Source organism: Marmota flaviventris, chromosome 3, assembly GCF_047511675.1.
Source record: "Marmota flaviventris isolate mMarFla1 chromosome 3, mMarFla1.hap1, whole genome shotgun sequence".
In the NCBI taxonomy this organism is placed as follows: domain Eukaryota; kingdom Metazoa; phylum Chordata; class Mammalia; order Rodentia; family Sciuridae; genus Marmota; species Marmota flaviventris.
In genome coordinates, this window is record NC_092500.1 from 130,962,596 (window position 1) to 130,984,352 (window position 21,757).

The 21,757-nt window shown below is 36.4% G+C and overlaps 1 protein-coding gene across 2 annotated transcripts; it reads left to right on the forward strand.

Annotated features, from left to right (window-relative positions):
- The first annotated feature begins 2,141 nt into the window (after positions 1–2,141).
- Positions 2,142–21,434, forward strand: Saraf (store-operated calcium entry associated regulatory factor). 2 transcript variants are annotated; one of them, XM_027922700.2, is made up of 6 exons: positions 2,142–2,389; positions 9,350–9,528; positions 13,435–13,849; positions 16,919–17,006; positions 17,639–17,790; positions 20,632–21,434. In XM_027922700.2, exons 1-6 carry the CDS (start codon positions 2,287–2,289, stop codon positions 20,655–20,657), a joined length of 963 nt encoding a protein of 320 aa, XP_027778501.1. In that variant the 5' UTR covers positions 2,142–2,286; the 3' UTR covers positions 20,658–21,434. The 2 variants fall into 2 exon arrangements, with proteins under 2 accessions (XP_027778501.1, XP_071466505.1); XM_071610404.1 differs by lacking the exon at positions 2,142–2,389 and adding an exon at positions 8,139–8,235.
- Positions 21,435–21,757: the final 323 nt, after the last annotated feature.

Sequence of the window (21,757 nt, forward strand, 5' to 3'; positions counted from 1 at the left end):
TCAAATAACAAATTTTCTTTTTAAGGTAGTAATGTTTACACTACAAAATCAAAATATGACTTTTCTCTTTCAGCAACAGCCACTATTGACTATACCCTCTTTCTCTCAACTCCTATATCACTACTCTCCTATTGTTTTTTCCTTCTTTACCAGAGGTCACTTTTCAGATTTTTTTATGGGATCTTTTACTGAAGGTTCAAACATTAATATTCCCATAGTTTGATCCTGAGCCTCCTTCTTTGCCATATCTAAATTAACTTCCTATAGTACATCTCTCTTCCCATGGCATTAAATATCATCTTCATTTTTATAACCTAACTGCCAAAGATGATGTTAAACCATGACGCAAAGAAAAGACCACCGACTCCAATTTAAATCAAATTAAAGCAAGCTTATAATTGTGTACACTGGTCAGGACTGTCTCTCTTGAAAACCCTGGGCTAGATAACAGTTCCCAGCTCTCTAGGAGCATAGTTTTATAGCACAAAAAGTTGCAAAGGGGCATGTCTTGAGAACTTACAGATAACAGGATTTTCACAAGCATAATACGAAGGTAGATACTAGGTTAATGATCTACATAGCTTAACATTTCAAGGTAGGGAGTAAATTTAGATCCCAACAACAGAATTTATGAGGCACTACTGAGGTTTCAAAGATGGTTGTTATCTGGTCAGGGAGAGCCAGGATTTATGAGGTGCCACTAAGGTTTTAGAGAGGGTTGTTATTTGGTCAGGGAAAGCCAGGCATGGGTGAGTTCAAGGCAAGGGCAGGAATTCCAAACAAGTTTAGAAATCGAGGTAATTTATAATAAAACGGAAATTAACTTTTCATGACTTTGTGAAGAGATGGCTCCCAATCTTAAAATGGAATTAGACTGGGTTCATCAATACCTTAGCTTTGAACTTTGAATTTGTATATCCAACATCTATTTGATATGTTTACCTAGATGTCTAATTCAAACTTAACACATTGAGAGCAGAATTCTCTATAATCTTTACAGTGTTCTAATCCTGCAGGGTTCTACTCTAAGCCCCCACTGTTTTGCCTCCTCTTATTCCACTTGTCCAATAACTTTGTTTCAGTTATGCTGACCTTGTTTGCCTCTCCCATCTCCCAAATTTTGTTTTATTCACTGTTATGTTCCCAGTGTTTAACATATCACCTAGGTAGGTTCTGTTAGGTGTTGGTAAGTGCTCAATATATATGGTTATTGGTTGAGTTAATGAATGACTGTTCCTTAAAACACAAAGCCAGGGAATTTTCATCCACTGTTCTCAAGGTCATGAAAGCTAGTTCCCTGATTTTAGTATGGCTAGTTCTTTCTCATTCAATAAGTCTCAAGCTTCAAAAATCACTTCCACAGCAAAGCCCTCTCAGAATTTGTCTCCCATTTTCTATTGAATTACCATAATATATTTTTATCAACACACTTATCATCACCTGCTATTTTGTTGTTTAATTTGCATGTTGTTTGTCTTAAGCTACCTTCAGTGTAAGCTCTCGAAGTACAGGGACCTTGTCTGTTCCTTCTGTGCCCAAACAGTGCCAGGTTGTATGTTAGACATTCAACATTTGTTTACTGAATTAAATCCAGGTCTGTCAGACCTCAAAACTCAAAAGAGTGTTTTCTCTAGGTGGTTCTTTATTCAGGCAATATTTTCTCCTCTTCTTTGTATATTCTAACATCTTCCCTGCACAAGAAAATAAATATAAGGATTCTAAGCTCTGAAATTGTCGGTATTTAGCAAACAGTAATAGAACATCATTCACGTGCCAAGAGCTAGGCTACGTGCTGACTACATAAAGCTAAATAAAACTTCTCTCAGGAAGGTTATTGAGATTTTGGAAATACGTATATAAAATGACTAGACTTCTTTGGTTTCGTGTCCCAATGGTTTTAACCTCTGGAACGGCAGCATCTTTGCACTGAGTCTTCCAGACCTGGGTGCCAGACAGCAGTAATGGGCCCTGTCACCAGCCCATGTATTTGAGGCTGCGGCACCGAGCGCTAGGCCACGCCCATGGTGCTGCGCCTCGCCCCTTCCCTGCCCTCAATCGCGAAGAGCCCCAGGGGCGGGGCCGGTGGCGGCCACTCACGGCCTCCCACGTGTCGCAGCGGTAATGACGTAAAACAGACGCCGGGACCTGCGCTGCGGCTGGGGCTCTGCGGTTAGACCTTCCCTGTTGCTGAAGGCCAGGAGTTGCTGCGTAGCGACGCGCAAATCTCCGCAGCCCCCTGCGGGCCCACGGGTGGCTGGCCACTGCGCGCCATCTTCACCGAGCGCTATGGCAGTGGCCCCGGGGCCGGGAGCGGGCGGGCGCTGCCAGCTCCTGGGCCTCTTCCTTCTTCTACTGATCGCGGGCCCTGCCCTGGGCTGGAACGACCCTGGTGAGTGCTGTTGGGGTCCTTAGGCACCTCACTGGCTCTTTCCTGCCGTCTTCGGCTGGGGCTCTGAAGCACTGCGGGCAGCCGTTTCACTTCGTCGCTCCTAAAGCATTTTGCCGTAATTCCTCATTTCTTTGCTCTCTGCTGGTCATTTTATACCCTGCTGTCTTCTTTGCTCTTCCAAGTGGGGACGGTTGGGGAGAGGGCGGGACGGGACGAATCTTCCCTTTTCCCCTTTTTTTCCTTCTGTGCACACCAAATTTTGGCCACCTTCTTCTCGGACCACCACTCTAACCAGTGAGTGATTGGCGAGTTCGACACTCATCTGCGCGACTTGCTTTGTATTCAAGGCTGTCTGATGTCGTCGTCACAAACGGTTGTCATGGCTGCCTGTTGCTATAGTTCATAGTCGTCATGCCACCAGCAGTGCCTGAGTCACAGTGGACAGAACCACACACTTGGCAACAGAATCATAGACTGTACTGTTTCTGTGAGCAGAACTCCGCTTGATATTCTAGCCAGTGCAGTGAAATTCATTGTTACATTAGCTTTTATACAAGGATTTTAAAAACATTTTTATGTATTTTTTCAGCGATGGTACATAGAGAAGGGGCCTTTTTAAAAAAATATATTTATTTAGCTGTAGATAAACACACACAGTATCTTTATTCTTATGTGGTGCTGAGGATTGAACCCAGTGCCTCACACATGTAAGGGAAGCATTTTTACCACTGAGCTACAGCTTCAGCCTGGCAAGGGGCCTTTTTATATTATTTTGTTATTAAAATTTTTAAAGTGGCTTAGTCAAAAATGATATTTTTGGTGAATACAAGTGTAAAGCATAGCAACATTGCATTTGTGATTTGATGATTGGACTTGCCTACATGTTCTAATTTAAGCAACAGTTTTATTTTTGTTAAGATCTTGTTTTCTTTCTGCATGCTGAAAGGAGAGAGAAGGTTCTGTTTGCAAGCTTATACTTCCCCACCCGTTTGATGTGGATGTTTTATTTCCAATAAATAAAAAGTCAAGTTAGATTTAAATGTCTGTATATTTTCCTTATATATTCTTAGAAAGTTGTATAAAAATGAGAGACTTAATCAGAATTATAATTTAAAACCTGGAATGAGACATCTGATTAGTTGAACTCTCTTTAAAAAAAAAAAAAAAAAGGAAGTATAAAAGGGTAACTGTAAAAAGAAAAATAATCACATTTAAATTAATGGTGAACCACTTCCTGGTGGCCCACAAAGAGAAGTGTAGGTATAGACACCTACACTATAAGACTATTGTTCTGGAACAAAAGTACCAAAATATTTTGCAGAGTAAACTCATTTCTAATTCACATGGTTTACTTTGAGGAACTGTTTTATGAAGGTACTATATTGGTATACTGCTTATCATATCCTAATAAAGCAACTGGCTAATTTATTTTTTGTTTGACTTTGGATGCATTTACTTGGTCTTTAGCTAACATAGAGCAATCGTATGTCTGATAAAATGGCACCATCCTAAAAAAATTACCTAAGAATCTTCAAAATTCTTTTTGAAATTAGTCTTCTATTTAAGTCACTCCTCTAGATCTGAATATAGCTGTGAACAAAACAGAGTAGCTTACCCTTAAGGAATTTACATCTATTGAGAAGTAAGAATAAACAAATAAGCGTGTAAATCACATGGCATACTTACAGTGATAAAACTGAAGAATGATAGGGTATGCAGGCAGAATTCGGGACTTAAAAATATAACTGGGTTAGGGAAGAAGTCACCAATAACGACATATGATCAGAAATCTGGAGAGAAAGGTGAAGTAAAGGATTTTATGACTTAAATTTTTAAAGGCTCATATGGGCTACTCTGGAAGACAAACTAAAAGGGGTAGCAAGGAGATAGTAATAATTTTCATACTTGATCACCTGTTGTGCATCAAGTACTCTGCCAGGTAATTTAGGCAAATTATATCTAAGCTTCACAATAAATCTCAAGGTTGATACCAACATCTTAATTTCTTGTTGTTGGTGGTGGTGGTGCTGGGGATTGAACCCAGGGCCTTGTTGGATCTAAGGCAAGCACTCTACCAACTGAGCTATATCCCCAGGCCCCAACATTATAATTTTATGCATGACAAAACTTCTACACAGATAGTGCCTTGACCAAAGTCAAATAGTAAGTTGGTGATGACTGTTTAGCTCAGTATTCTTTGGGAAGTTTTTGATCATTAAAGATGATGATGATGATGAAAGATGATGATGGTGAGGAGGAGGAGGAGGAGGAGGAGGAGGAGTACCAGGGATTGAACTCGGGCACTTGACCACTGAGCCATATCCCTAGCCCTGTTTTGTATTGTATTTAGAGACAGGGTCTCACCGAGTTGCTTAGTACCTTGCTTTTGCTGAGGCTGGCTTTGAACTCGCTATCCTCTTGTCTCAGCCTCCTGAGTCACTGAAAGCTGCTGAGATTACAGGTGTGTGCCACTGTGCCAGGCAGAGACTAATTTGGTACATAGTGTAAGATAGGATTTAACTGCCTTTGCCTATGAATAGTCTATTGTCCTAATACTACTTACTCACAAATTTGTTCTTTTTATTCTCTGAATTGATTATTTTGTTTGTTTTGGGGGTACTAGGAATTGAACCCAGGACCTTGCACATGCAAGTCAAGCCCTCTACCACTGAGCTACATCCCCAGCCCTTTCTCTGAATCAAAATGTCACCTTAGTCATATACAGAATTTTCCTGTACTATGATTATGTTTCTCAGTAATTGATTCCATTTCATTGATCTATTTTTCTAATTCCATGCCAGTGCTATATTATTTACTATAGAATTAACTGTTTTGCTACATATAGCCTAAATTTTCTTCCTTTGTTACTATTTCCTTCAAATATTAGCAGTTTTCTACATTTATATTTTCATTTAAATTTTAGGATCTATTATGATTCAACGAAGTATTCTGTTGGTATTTTGATCAGAATTTCATTGATTATACAGATTAATGTGGAGAACATCGGTAGTTTCTATGTGATATTCCTACTTGTGTATATATCATACAATTTTCCATTTATTCCTTTCACTTTTATGTCTAAGAAATGTTTCTAGTTCTTTGCATAATGGTTTTTGCTAACTTACTTTATAAAGAATGATTTTCTTGTTTTATTATTATTATTTTTTTTTTGGTTTTTTAAAATTCTAAGATTTTTGTCTTCTCATTTTATTTTAACTTATGTGTTCTAAGATTTTTCTTTCCTTTTTTCTTTGGTACTGAGAATGTAAACCCAGACCCTTGTGCACGCTAAGTAGCAATTCTACTACTGAGTTGTACTCCTCTAAGCCCATTTTGTTTTCAATTTTCTTAGCATGAATAATTAATTCATTATGTCCAACTTAAAAACAGTACCAACAGCGAGGTGTGGTGGCACATGCCTGTAACCCCAGCAGCTTCGGAGGCTGAGGCAGGAAGATTACAAATTCAAGGCCAGCTGAAACAATTTAGTGAGACCCTGTTTCAATAATAATAATAATAATAATAATAATAAATTTATTATTATAAATAAATAAGGTGATGTAGCTCAGTGGTAGAGCACCTCTGAATTCTATTCCTACTACCATTAAAAACAAAACAAAAAAAGTAAAAACATCTAGGTAGTAAATATTCCTTTGTGCCCCATAGATTTTTTTTTTTTTAAAAAAACCTTTTCATATTAAAACCTAATGCATATAGGTTTATTTAGTTGAACTGAATTGAATTAACATTTTTGAAACCTGAATGCCTTTAGACGGGATTTGAATTCTCCATTTACTACAGCCCTACTACTTCCTGCATATTTCATTCAACCAACTTTAGTCAGACCTTTCATGTATTTTAACCATTTGGCTGGCATTTGAATTTGCAAGCCCAATTCTAAATTTGTTTTGATGTCAATCTGATGGAAAGGCTATTTTTTATTTTCCAATTAAATTATTTGAAGCCTTATATTATCTTAATATATATAAATAACTTAATATATGATTTTCTTTCTAGTTTTAAGTGTATATGTATTTGCAGGTGTGTTTGTGTGTGTGAGTGTGTGTGTATAAAAAGAGGTGGGAAAGAGAGAGATTAAAAAACATTTTTTTTTTGTACTGCTGGGAATTGAATCCAATAAATCTCAAGGTTGATACCAACATCTTAATATATTAAGTCACACTTCATGTATGCTAGGCAAGACGTCTACCAATAACCTACATCCTCACCCTTTTCAATATTTTAAATTTTGAGGCAGGTTCTTTCTGAGTTGTCCAGGCTGGCCTCAAACTTGGTAATCCTCCTACCTCGGCTTCCCGAGGAGCTAGGATTCCAAGTGTGCACCACTGTGCTTGGCTAGTAGTTTTCCTTCCTTCCTCCCTCCCTTCCATCCTCCTTTCGTCCTTCTTCCTTCTTTCCTTCCTTCATCTCCCTCCTTCCCTACCTTCCTTCCTTCCTTTTGAATCCAGGAGACTCTACCACTGAGGCACATCCAGCCCTTTTTGATTTTTATATTTGAGGCAAGATCTGGCTAAGTTGCCAAGACTGACTTTGAACTTGCAGTCAGTCCTCTTGCCTCAGCTTCCCATGTTGCTAGGATTACAGTCATGTTCTAACATGTCCAACTTAGTTTTATTATATTTTGGTGAGACAATGTGGCCTATAAATCTTAGCCTATAAATCTCTTAATGGGTGAATGTGGTCTATCAATCTTAGTGGAATTCAATAAGTTCATTTTAGGTAAAATATAAGTGAGATTTGTATCTGTTAACATAAAAGAATGTCCATGATATATGATTAAGTAAAAACTTTTAGAGTGATATCCATTCCATATTCAGTTTTTATGAAAATAAACTGACAAGAATCAAAATAGTCCCTGTATTTGTATCTGTTTGAGTGAGGAATAAAAAGAATAAAGAAAGGTACTTATTAAGCTGTTAATTTTGGTTATCACAGAAATGTGGAGGAAGAGTAGGATTCAAGATTCAAGCTGGGAGCAGTGGTGCACACCTGTGAACCCATTGGCTTGCTTAGTAGGCTGAGGCAAGAGGATTGCAAATTCAAAGCCAGCTTCAGCAACTTAGCAAGACTGTGTCTCAAAATAAAAAATAAAAGGGCTGGGGATGTGGCTAGTGATTAAGCACCCCTGGTACCAAAAAAAAAAGGATATTTTACATTTAAATAATTGGTGAAGCATAATTATAGATGAATACATAAAGACATATATACATAGTTTTAAAAATAATAATAAAATGAATATCAGTGTATCTCCATCCAGTTAAGAGAAAGAAGAGAAGCATTCTGCATGCTCCTTTCTAAGCATATCTTCTCAAAGGTAACCACTACCATGATTATTTGAATGAATAATTTCCTCACTCTAGTTTTTCATGCATGTGGTAAAGCTATACAGGTTTTGAAAACCTGACTCTCTCTTTTCCTAGAAGTATAAAGAAGGTCTCTGGTTTTAGATTTCTTGAGACTTAAAGAGTCCTTTCTGGGGAAGTCATTGAGGAAAATCATGGGTAACATAGTGCTCGCTATAGTTAGGTCACCTAACTATGCCTAGGGCTCTGCTGGATCAGGTCGTAAACATTTGTAGAAATATGGCCAGATGAGGAGTAGATTGCTCTAACTTCTAAGCTTAGCATGATCTGTCTGTAGTATTCATCAATAGATAAACCTAGAATGCTGCTTTCTCTTTGATGATATTTATGTCCTCAGCTTATCCCAGGAACTGGAAGAAAGAAGAGGAATTTCATCATCTGAAGATTGAGACAAGCCAAATAACAGATAAAATTCAAAGTCAGGTTCCCCTGGACATTCTGTCCAGATGAATCAAAGAGATGGTATGTTAGCAGCAGGCATCTTAATGCTGGCGGCTCTTGTGTCTTTCTTTTGAGCAGTGCTCTTTCAGTGTGGTCTCTGACTGATATATGGCTGTCATCTGGGATCTTCATTCATCATTCTTCTGGGAATTTCTTTTGTCTTTTTGTATACTGTTATTTTTTCTTTACTCCTCTGGTTTTCATGTCTTTTTCTTCATTTCATTTGCTGATGAATAATTTTTAAGTATTTTACTGAAAATGAATATATAAGTAAGGTAATATTTTGAAACTTTTCAGAAGCCTGAAACCGTATTCTATTTATTGGCTTCTATGACAACCTAAAATTTTATACTCAACCAAACTCTTTACTTTATAATTTTGAAAGGAAACAGTTCTCCATTTTCTTTGTCAATCCTGTTGGGATACTATCTGAAGCTTTTGATGTGTGTGTGTGTGTGTGTGTGTGTGTGTCCTGTTTTTCTCACTTTTGGTAATTTTTAGGTCTTTATTATTCTGCAATTTACTGTTTGTGTGCCTCTATGTCCTTTATTTTCAGGCCTAGGTATTTATTGGTTTCTTTGAGTGTGACATCTTATATCCTTCAGAGTGAGATCTTTTCTTGAGTTATATCCCTGAGTTTGTCACACTTATTTCTGTGTTCTTTCTTTCTAAAACCCTGTTTCTTTCAGGAACCCACTTCCTAAGATGTTCTTATGAGTTAGCAAAAGTTTGGTAAAACTTACATAAGTATCTTTCTGGTTTGAAGGGAGATCTGAAAGATGTGGCTACCTTGAATTTTGAGTGTAAGGCCTGAATGTTATTAGGATGGCTTTAAGAAACTGCTTCATGAGGCTGGAGCTATGGCTCATTGGTAGGGCACTTGTTTAGCATGTGTGAGGCACTGGGTTTGATTCTCAGCACTGCATATAAATAAATAAAATAAAGGTCCATTGACAACTAAACAATATATTGAAAAAAAAAAAAGAAAAAAACCTGCTTCATCCTCTTTAGTCATTCTCAAAAGGCACTTTTACTTTGGAACAGTTCCCTATGGCAGAAGTTTCATTAGGATGAATCAATTTCTATGGTTGACAAGATATTTATTCTGTGTTCATCTGTGTTCTTATTATTTCAGACAGAATGTTGTTGCGAGATGTAAAAGCTCTTACCCTCCACTATGACCGCTATACCACCTCCCGTAGACTGGATCCAATCCCACAGTTGAAATGTGTTGGAGGCACAGCTGGTTGTGATTCTTATACCCCAAAAGTCATACAGTGTCAGAACAAAGGCTGGGATGGTTATGATGTACAGGTAATAGCCGCAAAATCAATGGCAGTTAAAATGAAATTTTTATTCAATGAACTGTTTATTGGGATATTAATATTTTGAGGAAGCACGTATGGAAAATTTCAGGTCATTGTAAAATATATAAATAAATCATTTATTATTCCTCTGGAACAAACATTCTTCAAAAAATGAACTGATTTTAAAGCTTGGAAATAATGTTCATTGTAATTTTTGTAAGTGACTTCCTTCTAACATTTTACTTCATGTATACTTCTGGTTGTCATTTTCCTGTCATTTCTCAAAGATTATGAACCTACCCTTAAGAAATAAAATTAAGGTGATCAGGAGTAATAAATTTAAAATACTAGGTAGGGTACATGTGTCCTTGTTGTTCTTCAAACACTTATTTATTTATTTTGGGAGGTACTGGGGATTGAACTCAAGGGACACTCGACCACTGAGCCACATCCCCTGTCCTATTTTTTATATTTTATTTAGAGGCAGGGTCTCATTGAGTTTAGCACCTCACTTTTTACTGAGGCTGCGTTTGAACTCAGTCCTCCCATCTCAGCCTTCTGCGCTGCTGGGATTACATGTGTGCGCCACCACCACTGGCTTCAAATTTTAGAACTGCTTTAGAACCGAGGATAGTTTCTTGTGAACAGAAGCATTAGGAGGTTTGTTTAGTTATTGCCTTTGGGATGTTGGTATTTTGTACATAGGGTAGAGCTAAGTTCTAAAACTTAGTATGTTTTAAAGATGGAATAGATTTTATTAAATGAATTCACTTTAAGTCACTACTTATATATTTCTGTTTTGTTTTCTGCATGTTTACAAAAAGGATTAACATGACTAGTTTCTAGATAAGAATCTTGTGTTGATGATTTCCCCTTCCAATACAATAATATTCTTATTTGATAAAGCCTTATACATGGCTAATGAATTCAGGAAGAAAGTTCATGTTTGCTGGGTGATATTTATTTCACAACATATTTTTCCAGTATTGATACATCATATCATGGAATGTTCAGATTAAAGCAGGCATTACACTTCTAAATTACTTTTATGTATTAAATGTGTTGTATATAAAATGAGTATGATAGAATAAAGAAATTTTCTTTCTAGTAGAAAAGATAATATACTAAATTATATGCACATACCAACAGAGTGTGAAGTTGTGTCTGGCTGCAGTCTTTGAGGAAAACTTAGTGGGGGGAGTATATATGCTGTTAGGAAATAAACTTTTTAGAGATGAAGAGAGAGAGAGAAAGGAATAGCACCAGCAAAGAAACATGGAACACATCATACGTTAGCTTGTGTTTAGTAGCAGGAGCTTAAATTTAAATATAGTATTTAAAAGTTACTTTCAAAATGTAGAAAGTACATACCTTTAAGGAAATGGCAGTTAATATGAAATACCAAAATAGATTTTGCTTTTTTATTAACTTACGTCAGAAAACATATAGATCTTTCTCCAAATAAAATTATTCAAAAATAAAATAGGGTAGTAAAAATAGTAACAAAAAGAAAAACTGAATAGTATCCAAATTAAAAACTTCTGGGCGTCAAAGAAACCATCAAGAAAAGTGAAAAAGACAGCCTGCAGAATGGGAGGAAGCTTTGCAAATCATATCTGATGAGAGACTTGTATCTAGCATATATGAAGAACTCTCACAATACAAGATGACAATATTTCTTTAAAGGATATATGCAAATGACCAATAAACACATGAAAAATGTCTGCCATCAAAAGCCATTAGAGAAATGCTGATCAAAACTGCAATAAGATACCACTTGGGACTGGGGATGTGGCTCAGTTGGTAGAGTGCTTGCCTTGCATGCACAAGGCCCTGGGTTCAATCCCCAGTACCATGGGAGGGAAAAAAAAAAAAAAGATACCACTTCATATTCAATAAGAAGTGTGAAGGCTAGAATGAAAAAGACAGATACAAGTGTTGGTGAGAAGACCCTCATACATTGCTCTTGGGCATGTAAAACAGTGCACCTGCTTTGAAAAACTATCTGGAATTTTCTTAAAGTAGAATTATCACATGCCCTAGTCATTCTCTTTCTATGTATATATTCAAGAGAATTGAAAACATATTTCCCAGGCTGGGGTTGTAGCTCAGTAGTAGAGTGCCTAGCACATGTGAGGTCCTGGGTTCAATCCTCAGCACCACATAAAACTGAAATAAAGGTATTGTATCCACCTACAACTAAAAAATAAATATTAAAGAAAAGATATTTCCCCATAAAAGCTTTACATAAATGTTTACAGCAATGTCAGTTAAATAACTAAAAAGTCTAGAAATAATCCAAATGTCCATTTTTGATGCTTTCATCACTAATATGATGTGGTATATCCATACAGAGGACTATTTTTCAGAATTTTTAGCAAGTACTAATACATGCTGCAAAATGAATGAACTTTAAAAATGTTAATACTAAGTGAAAGAAGCCAGTCACAACGACCCACATAGTATGATTCCATTTATATGAAATGTCCTCAGTAAAGAAATCAATATAAACACAAAAAGTATTGGTAATAGGGTAGAAAGGTTTGAGGGAAAATGGGCAGTGTTACTAATGGGTTTGAGATTTCTTTGAGGATGATGAAAATACTTTAAAGTTAGTTTTGGTTATAATTGTTTCACTATGTGAATATACTTAAAACCAGTGAAATGTGTGAATTGGATGGTAGGTAAATTGTTTCTAAAGCTGTTTTAAAAAAAAAAACAAAACATTTATTCTTTAGTTGTAGGTGGACACAATACCTTTATTTAGTTTTTTGGTGCTGAGGATTGAACCCAGAGCCTCAAGTCACGCATGCTAGGGGAGCACTTTTCCTCTGTGCCACAACCCCAGCCCCAAATCAAGCTGTTATTAAAAAAATAAAATAGTGTTTCTGAACTTTGAGAGAGAAATATAACTTGTACAAAATTTAGCAAAGGCAATAGAACTGATTAATCTACTTTAGCTTGTATCTTTAAATATTGTTAAAGAAATGTGTTATCTATGTAGCACAAAATATAGAAATTTAAACTGGAGCTTATATTTTTAAGGTGGAAATTTTTGAGGCTAACTTGGATGGTTTTTGCATTTTTCCATATATGTGTGTGTGTGTGTGTGTGTGTGTGTGTGTGTATATATATATATATATATATATATATATTTATTTTAACCTATCAGAATTACATAGGATTGGACCCTGGAAAAGTTAGTCCTTGATTTTATAAAATTTGTGTAGAAAGTTTTGTTTCTCAGAAAGTAGTAAAACATATCCAAATGCTATATGTGGCTATCAGATCTTCATATATGATGCTGAGTTTTGAGCCTTAATATCTTTAAAATCTCTGTTTAAAAAAAAAGTATCTTAAACAACAATGGCAAAAGTTAACATTTTGAAATTTGTTTGAATTTTATAAATTATAGCATTTATTTATTTATGGCATTTAAAAAAATATTGTCTTTATTTTATGTATTTATTTTTATGTGTTGCTGGGAGTGTTCCTAGGCGAGTGTTCTACTGCTGAGCTACAACCCCAGCCCTAAATTATAGTATTTAATAGAAATGATTATATAACTTACATGAAAGGAATAAAGATTGGGACTAGGGTGTGATAGAATGCTTGCCTAGCATGGGTGAGGTCCTGGGTTTCAGTCCCCAGTACTATGAAAAACATAAACAATGATGGTAAGGTAGAACACTTATATGCCCACTACCCAGCTTAAGAGGTAGAGCACTAATATCTTTTTGAAGCGCCCAGTTTGGTTTTCTCCACCAAAGAAATTGTCCTGAATTTCTTTTGTTGGTTATTCCTTTGCTTCATTTTGTAGATTTTATGATACATTAGTATAGGCCAAATAGTATATATTAAATTAAAGGGAATCTTTTGGTGCTAGTAACTTATTTCTGTTTTCTTTTCACAGTGGGAATGTAAAACTGATTTAGATGTTGCATACAAATTTGGAAAAACTGTGGTGAGCTGTGAGGGCTATGAGTCCTCTGAAGACCAGTATGTACTAAGAGGTTCCTGTGGCTTGGAGTATCACTTAGATTATACAGAAATTGGTCTGCAAAAATTGAAAGAGTCTGGAAAACACCCTGGCTTCTCTTTCTCTGATTATTATTATAAGTTGTACTCTGCAGATTCCTGTGGCGTTGGTGGATTGGTTACCATTGCCGTGCTGCTTACTATTGCCTTTGTAATTTATAAGTTGTTCCTTAGTGATGGTCAGTATTCTCCGCCACCATATTCTGAGTATCCTCCATATTCCCAGCATTACCAGCGGTTCACCAACTCAGCAGGACCCTCTCCCCCAGGCTTTAAGTCAGAGTTCACAGGTATGTTTCCCTCTCTGAGGGCAGTAAATAGGGGGGATCTGAAGTAGTGAATCCTTTGCTTGTTACTGAAACAGAAAATGGTCACATTGGGAAAGCAAAGTAGATTTGTCTTCTCATTTTTTCACTTTCAACTGCTTTAACTGCCTCTGTTCTATTTCTCTATAAGATTATATTATTTTATTATTTTTATTATATTATTTTATTATTTTAAGGATGCCTGGTTAAATTTAATCAGCTTTGACAATGGACATTTACAATGACTCCTATCTCATAATATACACAAAAAAATAAATTCATTAAGTATTATAGATCTCAACATAAAAGGTAAAATAAGTTACCAGAATAAAACAGAAGAATTTTTCCATGATGTTAGGATAGGCAAAGAATTCTTAAACAGAACACAAAAAGTACTAGCCATAAAAGTAAAGATGGATGAATAAGTCTTATTTAAATTGAGAACACTGGTTCATCAAAAAACACTGTGAGCCAGGTATGGTTGCACACACCTGTAATCTCAGCAGCTCAGGAGGCTGAGACAGGAGGATTGAGAGTTCAGAGCAAGCTTCAGCAATGGTGAGGCACTAAGCATCTCAATGAGACCCTGTCTCTAATAAAATACAAAAATTGGCTGGGGATGTGGCTCAGTGTTTGAGTGCACCTGAGTTCAATCCCTGGTACACCCCCCCCCCCAAAAAAAAAAAAAAAAACACTATGAAGAGAGTAAAAAGGCAGCAAGCCACACATGGGGAGAGAGTGTTTGTAAAACATTTCCAACAAAAGACTTATGTCTACAATATATGAATGAAATCCTTATCAGAGGTATGGAAAAGAACTCATCTCTTAAATTTGGTACTTTGAACTAGCCATAGTTACCTGGCATTGCCATTAGTAAGGTGTATGGATTAGTTACTATAGGATGAATATCTGAAACAATGTTATTTTTAGATCTCAGATCTTGCCAAAATTAGAATTCATCAGTTTTATTTTTAAATTTCTTATGTGAACAGGCAGGGTGGGGTCTTGCAGGGTATTTGGCAAAGCCAACTGATTCCATCTTTTAGGAACTTGTCCACTAGAGGCTTCATCCCTATTAAATTTATATCTCTTCAGGTTAAGGTGGTATCTCAATGGCAGAGTGCTTGCCTAGCTTGTGTGAGGCACTGGGTTTGATCCTTAGCATAACATAAAAATGAAACAAATAAAGGCATGCTGTCCATCTACAACTACAAAAAAATAAAAATACTTATATTTGAAGAACTTCCACAAATCTGGGAAAAAACAACCCCATTTTCAAAACTGACAGAGGACTTGAACTACTGTTTAATAAAAGAGGATATTTCTAATGGCCAATATAACATGCATATGCTCAGTGTGATTAGTCTATAGGGAAATGCATAATAAAACCACAGTGAGATGATTTTTAACTACCAATTAACTGCCATAATGGCAAGTCTTAAAAGGAGTACTAAGAATTGGTATATAGAGAGAGTGACTGGACCTTTCATCCTTTTTTTTTTCTCCTTTCCTGTCATTTTTAGTACTGAGCCAGGGCCTGGAGCATGCTAGGCAAGTGTTCTACCAGTGAACTACATCCTCATCCTTTTAAAACTTTATTTTGTGACACAGTCTTGCTAAAGTTGCAGACAGGCTCAGTGGTATACATCTATAATCTCAGCTACTTGGAAGGTATTATCCAGAATGGCTTTGAACTTGTGATCTTCCTGCCTCAGCCTCCCAAGTAGGTGCATGTCACCACTATGGGATGAAACTTTCAAACTTTTGTTTTTAGGAGTCAGAATGGTAAAAGTTTGGAAATCTGTCAGTATCTACTAAAACTAAACATATACCTATCCAATTACCATAATTGCTATTCCTCGTTAACTTCATTAAGAAAAGTGAAGGCATATGTACACAAACAAATGCACAAGAATGTTGATAGCATTTTTATTCACAACAGCTAAAACCAGGACATAGAAATTAGAGTGGGGTAGACTGAGTTTTTCACACAGGGTCATACTGTATGAGATAAAAAATTACTGATCTATGCATCAGTAGGGTTGACTCTTATAAACATAATTATATGTCAAACACAAGCGAATATTATACATCCTTATGAGATCCCATTTGAAAAAGTTCAGGAATAGATAAAATTAAAACATGGTGCAGAAGTCAGATATAGATGGTATCTATTGGGAATTGTCAAAGAGCCTTGTAGGGTGTCAGAATTGGTTTATTGAGGGTGGTTATGTGGATGTATACATATGTACAATTTATTGTGCCATATGTACACAGAAGATTAGCATGCTTTCCTATATGTTTATTATACGCTGATTTTTAAAAAGCTTTGTCTGAGCAGAAGATACTTTTTTGACCTCTTAAAGATCTTACTTCCCAACTGGTACAAATAAATAACTAGCTGGTTTCCTACATTACAGACTCAGATGTGTCTCTCACCTGGACCTCTTAAGAGACATTCTCAGTACAGAAGGGAAATAACTTAGAAAAATGGGATCATCTTCTAGTAACTTATCTGGAGCCAGGCGGACGTAATTCTACAAGAAGACCCTCCTTTAAGCCCCCAAATACATCCCTCTTACTCTCTTCTTTTTGTGGGGTGAGGGGGTACTAGAGATTGAACTCAGAGGCACTCGGCCACTGAGCCACATTCCTAGCCCTGTTTTGTAGAGACAGAGTCTTACTGAGTTGCTTAGTGCCTCACCATTGCTGAGGCTGGCTTTGAACTCGATCCTCCTGTCTCAGCCTCCTGAGCCACTGTGATTACAGGTGTGCATCACCGCACCCCAATCCTCTTTCTCTTGTCTACTGAAAATGTGTTCCTTGGTTATAAAGCAATATTTTTACAAATAGCCTTTTTGAATACAACTTGTTTCTAAATTGAGGCCTAAGTATAGTAGTACAGTACAGATGGAATACTTGAAATGTCATGTTAGTTTTTTTAGGCTATGTTACATTTAAGTGACGATACAGAATTTAGTAAATTGTTCTTATTTTAAGGACCAGACAATACTGGCCATGATACAGCTTCTGATTTGGGGAATGCTTTTGCAGGACCACAAGGATATGAAAATTCAGGACCAGGATTCTGGACTGGCCTGGGAACTGGAGGAATATTAGGATATTTGTTTGGCAGCAATAGGTAGGTATTGCTTTGATCTCATTTGTCCTTTAGTTTAACTTTTCCTTTGAGGCTTCTTTGATTTGCTTTTAATTTGACTGCATTAGGTTCTGTTAAGGAAAATAAATTATGGTGATATGACCCTATTAAATCAGATTCTTTGGTAAAGTTTACTATATATGTTTTGATCAATATTGTATGTTATTTTCCTTCATTGTTTTTTTCATGTTATCTTTATATATATCACAAGATAGAAAAGACTGTTTCTTGACATCTGAGTAAATGAGAAGGCAGAAAAGAGCACAATATTTGGGGAAGGAACAGACTGCTTAGGTAGGAGAAGGAGACTCAAGGCTGAAAAAGCCAGGGGCTAGATTCTGCAGTGCTTTATTAATGGTAGTTTTAAGTTTAGATTTTACCTGAGTATAAATTGAGAAAGAAAGAGCATTTATTTCTTTTTTGTTTCTTCATGGCAATGACCATAACAATGTCAGAAATATAAAGTGATTTATTTCATGTTAACCCTCATGTGCCAGAACATTCAGGAAAAATCATTTGATAGAAATATTTTCTTCTGATGATTTAGGAACAGGAAGGTTATTAAAAATTGTAGTTCCAAGAAGGATGCCTAACCTATTTTTATGTCTTTAAAGAGCAGCAACACCCTTTTCAAACTCATGGTACTACCCATCTTACCCTCCGTACTCTAGCACCTGGAATAGTCGTGCTTACTCACCACTTCATGGAGGCCCAGGGAGCTACTCAGCATGTTCAAACTCAGAAACGAAAACCAGAACGGCAACGGGTAAGAGCAGAAATATAGATGTTCCTATCATGTAGCAGGAAAGTATAGTAGTAGTTTAGGGACTTAAGATGATGACTATATTTAGCAATCATGATTTTATGTGGTATACCCACCAAAAACATTAATAACATAATTGACAGAGATTTATGCTATGTACTCTTGCTTGGGCTGGTTTCAAACTCCTGAGCTTGGGCCATCTTCCTGCCTTAAACCTCCTGGGTGCTGAGATAACAGGTGTGCACCACAGTGCTCAGCTTCAAAAAACATATTGAGTCATACTTTTGGTAATTGTCAATAATATGATGCTGGGTTTCCGTTCTTGCGATTAAAAAGCTCAGGGGTTACTCCAGTTGAACTGGGCTAACTGGGCTGCGCAAAATAACTCTACAAGTATCTTTTCTTTGGGGTCCCTGGGATGGCTCCTCTGACCTTAAGGGTCTGCAGAAAGAGAAAGCCCTTTTATTGAGGAGAAGCTATGCAAATGAGGCAAGGGGTCAGGTTTCAGGGGGCTGAGTCTGTCTTCATGATGTCCACTGTCAGCAGATTGACATCTGGGTAGGCCACACCCAAAGGCACAGTGAGATAAGGAACACACAAAGGCACTTCCATGGAACATTCTATCCTAAACAGGGCAAGGGGTAATATTACAAAGGAACAGGTGAGCATAGCTCCACCTATGGGGCTGTAGGAAGACACAGTCACTGGAACCCTAGAAGAGTGGCAGTCTAGCAGCATGGGTGCCTGATGCCACATTACCCGGCAAGGGAGTTAACTCAGTCATGTGTGAGGTTGGTCTCCCACAATATGATATGTTTACTTCAAAGGGTAGAAAGTATATTTTATAAAAAGCAAAAACCAAGTAGTAACTATTTGGAATTAAACATCCAACTAGTCAGCGGAACATGAGAGGTGGTGGATAATGAGGCAGTTGTCAATTGCTGTGGATTAGATTTGTCTTTTTCTACAGATTCCTCAGCTGTTGAACAATTATTAATTCTTGAAATTGATAGGAAATATATATTTAAGCATTTTTAAAAATTTGAGAATGAAATTCTTATAGTGCTGGTTTGAATATAAATTGATACAGTCACTTTGAAAAGAGGTGTTACCTACTATAGTTGAACCTAAGCATACCTAGGACCTAGCAGTTTCACTCTCAGATATGGTTGTGCTTCCATATTGTAAGGGATGGTTCCAGGACCTCCCTCCCCCAGTGATATCAAAATCTGTAGGTGCTATGGATTGAAAACAGGCACACACTAGGCAAGCTGACTACCATTGAGCCACATCCCTAGCCTGGTCCAGTCCCTTATATAAAGCTGATGTAGTATTTGTATGTAACATAAAGGTATCCTCTCAAATAATCTAAATTATATCTAGATAACTTATAATACCTAGTATAATGTAAATGCTATGTCAATAGTTGTTGTATTTTATTTTTTAGGGAATAATAACAGGAATAAAGTCTATATATCTTTAATACAAATATAATTCTTTTTCCAAAAAATACATTTTTGCGTGTCAGCAGGGATTGAATCCAGAGCTTTGCACATGTTAGGTCTGAGTTACATCCCAAATTCTTTTTAAAAGTATTTTCAATATGAAAATGTGGAACCCACAGACAGGGAGGGCCAAAAAAAAAAAAAAAAACAACCTGTATTTAGCAACAGAAATGCATATACTTGTACACTTGTACACTGACAGATAAACATGAGAATGTTCATAGCGTTCCTATTCATAATAGCCTCCAACTGGAAGCAACCCATTTATCTGTTAGCAGTAAAATGGGTGGATAAATTGAGGTATTTATTCCTTGGAATATTGAGAAACAGTGAAAACAAGTAAGCAGTGGTATGCAATAATGTGGATAGATCTACCAAGGATAAAGAATCCAGACATAAAAGAATATATGCAGTGTGATTATAATATCTGTACATGTTCAAAACAAAACCAACTTGTAGTGTTAGATGTTAAGGTGGTGATTTCTAGGCAGGCACAGTGGCACATGACTGTAATCCCATCTACTTGGGAGGCTGAAGCAGGAGGATTACGTGGGCCAAGGAGTTCAAGGCCAGCCTGGGCAACATAATGACACCCAGTTTTTATTAAAGAAAAAAAAATTGCGATTACTTTTGGTGAGAAAAAGTGGGTTAGTGATTGGGAAAAAATATAAAAATATGGCTAGAATAGACATCATGATAGAAGAAGGCTCATTCTCATGGGAAACCAAACTGGGAAAAAAAATCATAGCTATTCACTAGACATACATGGGACATACTAATATGAAGAAAATCATGAAATATTACCGAACAACCTAAAAAAAAATTAAGAGACTTTCCCATCTGGACACAATGGGAAAACTTGTCAATTGTAGCCTGTTAGTATGATAGGTAAGGGTGTAGTAGGGAAGCAGATGTCTAAGTAAAACTGACCTTTGAAATTATGCCCCGCCCATTTCTTCTACTTATCACTGGACTTGGAGTTATAAGGGATACCAGAGCATGGCTCATGCATTGTTGACCTCTCTGCCTTTTTGGCTTAGACTTTGAGTGTTAACTGTCCTATGTTGACTTGCCACAGAATGCATCTTCTTTGGTTTTCTAACCAAAAGTTATTCTCAGCAAGCGTGTGTGAATTCATTACGCTTGAAAATGGGGAGAGGGGCTGTGGGAAATGCCACACTATCCTGCATGGTCCTATTCCACTAGGCAACTCTTTCATTCCTTCCTTCATGTCTCTCTTATTCATCGGCTAACAATAAACATGTATTACTCTTATAATTTTGTAAGCAATTTTAATATATTTTTTTAACTAATCAAAATTTTACTCTTCTCATTCTAGGATATGGTGGTACCAGAAGACGATAAGGTAGAAGATTGAAGTCAAACACTGGATGCAAAATTTCTGATTTTTCATCCTCTTAAAAAAAAAAAAAAAGCTACTGCTAACATCTGGGGAAAGGGGATGTTCAAAATTTCTGTGGTGTACTGTCCCGTATAGCTTTTTGTATTCTGTTAAGAGATGATAGTATGACAAAATGCTTATGTATTGTATGTTAGTATAATAAGCAGGTGTATATTGCAGTTTTTGCAAGTGATTGCTAAGGAATGCTGAAAATGTGTTGTTTATTTATAAAACTTGTAATACTATAAGGAGCATTAATAATGAAGGCATTAAACCAGTAGAAACTGATTATAGAAATTTTCAGTCTCAGGTGGTTTTAGTCAGTGAGTCATTACTTCATAGAAATAATAATATTCTGTACTTTATTTGGTGTTCTCTGTCTTTCAAATATTTAAATCAAGTTTTGGACTACTGATAATACTAATTTGTGGGTTTTGATCATTTTTAAGCTCTGAAGCATTGAATCCTTCAGTGGTAATGGACTTATGGTAAATGAGAATTATCTTTTTATAGAAAAGGGTGGAAAATAAGGATCTTAGAAGGTTGTTGTGAATGATTATGTGCTGACAAAAATGCTTGAAGTTTTTGTATTTCTTCAGTTCCCAAGAGGTAAAGTTCAGATACTTCAAGAAAGGTCTTCTAATAGCAAAAGCATGCAGTTCTCTGTGGAATCTCAAATATTGTTAATAGTCTGTTTCAGTCTTACCTTAATATGATATAATAAATAAAAACAAACAAGAGGTATTGTTCTCATTCTTTCTACTGGCCTTGGTACAAATTGGCATGACCTTTTTTTACCCTTTTTCCCAGAGGAATAGAGTTTGTGCAGAAGTTGTCTCCCTACACAAGAAGTTCATGTTAGTCAAACCTTAGGTACTAGTCATTTAGTAAATGTTTTCAAAAAGTAAGTTAGAAATAATATGGAAGTCTCTTGCTAAAAAAGTAATTCTTAAAAGAATATAATCTCCAAGCTTCCCAACCCATCAGAGATTACTCTTTAATTAAACTTTGTACCCTGAGTGTTTCACTGTTTAATTTTAGGAACCAATTTAAAACCAACCAA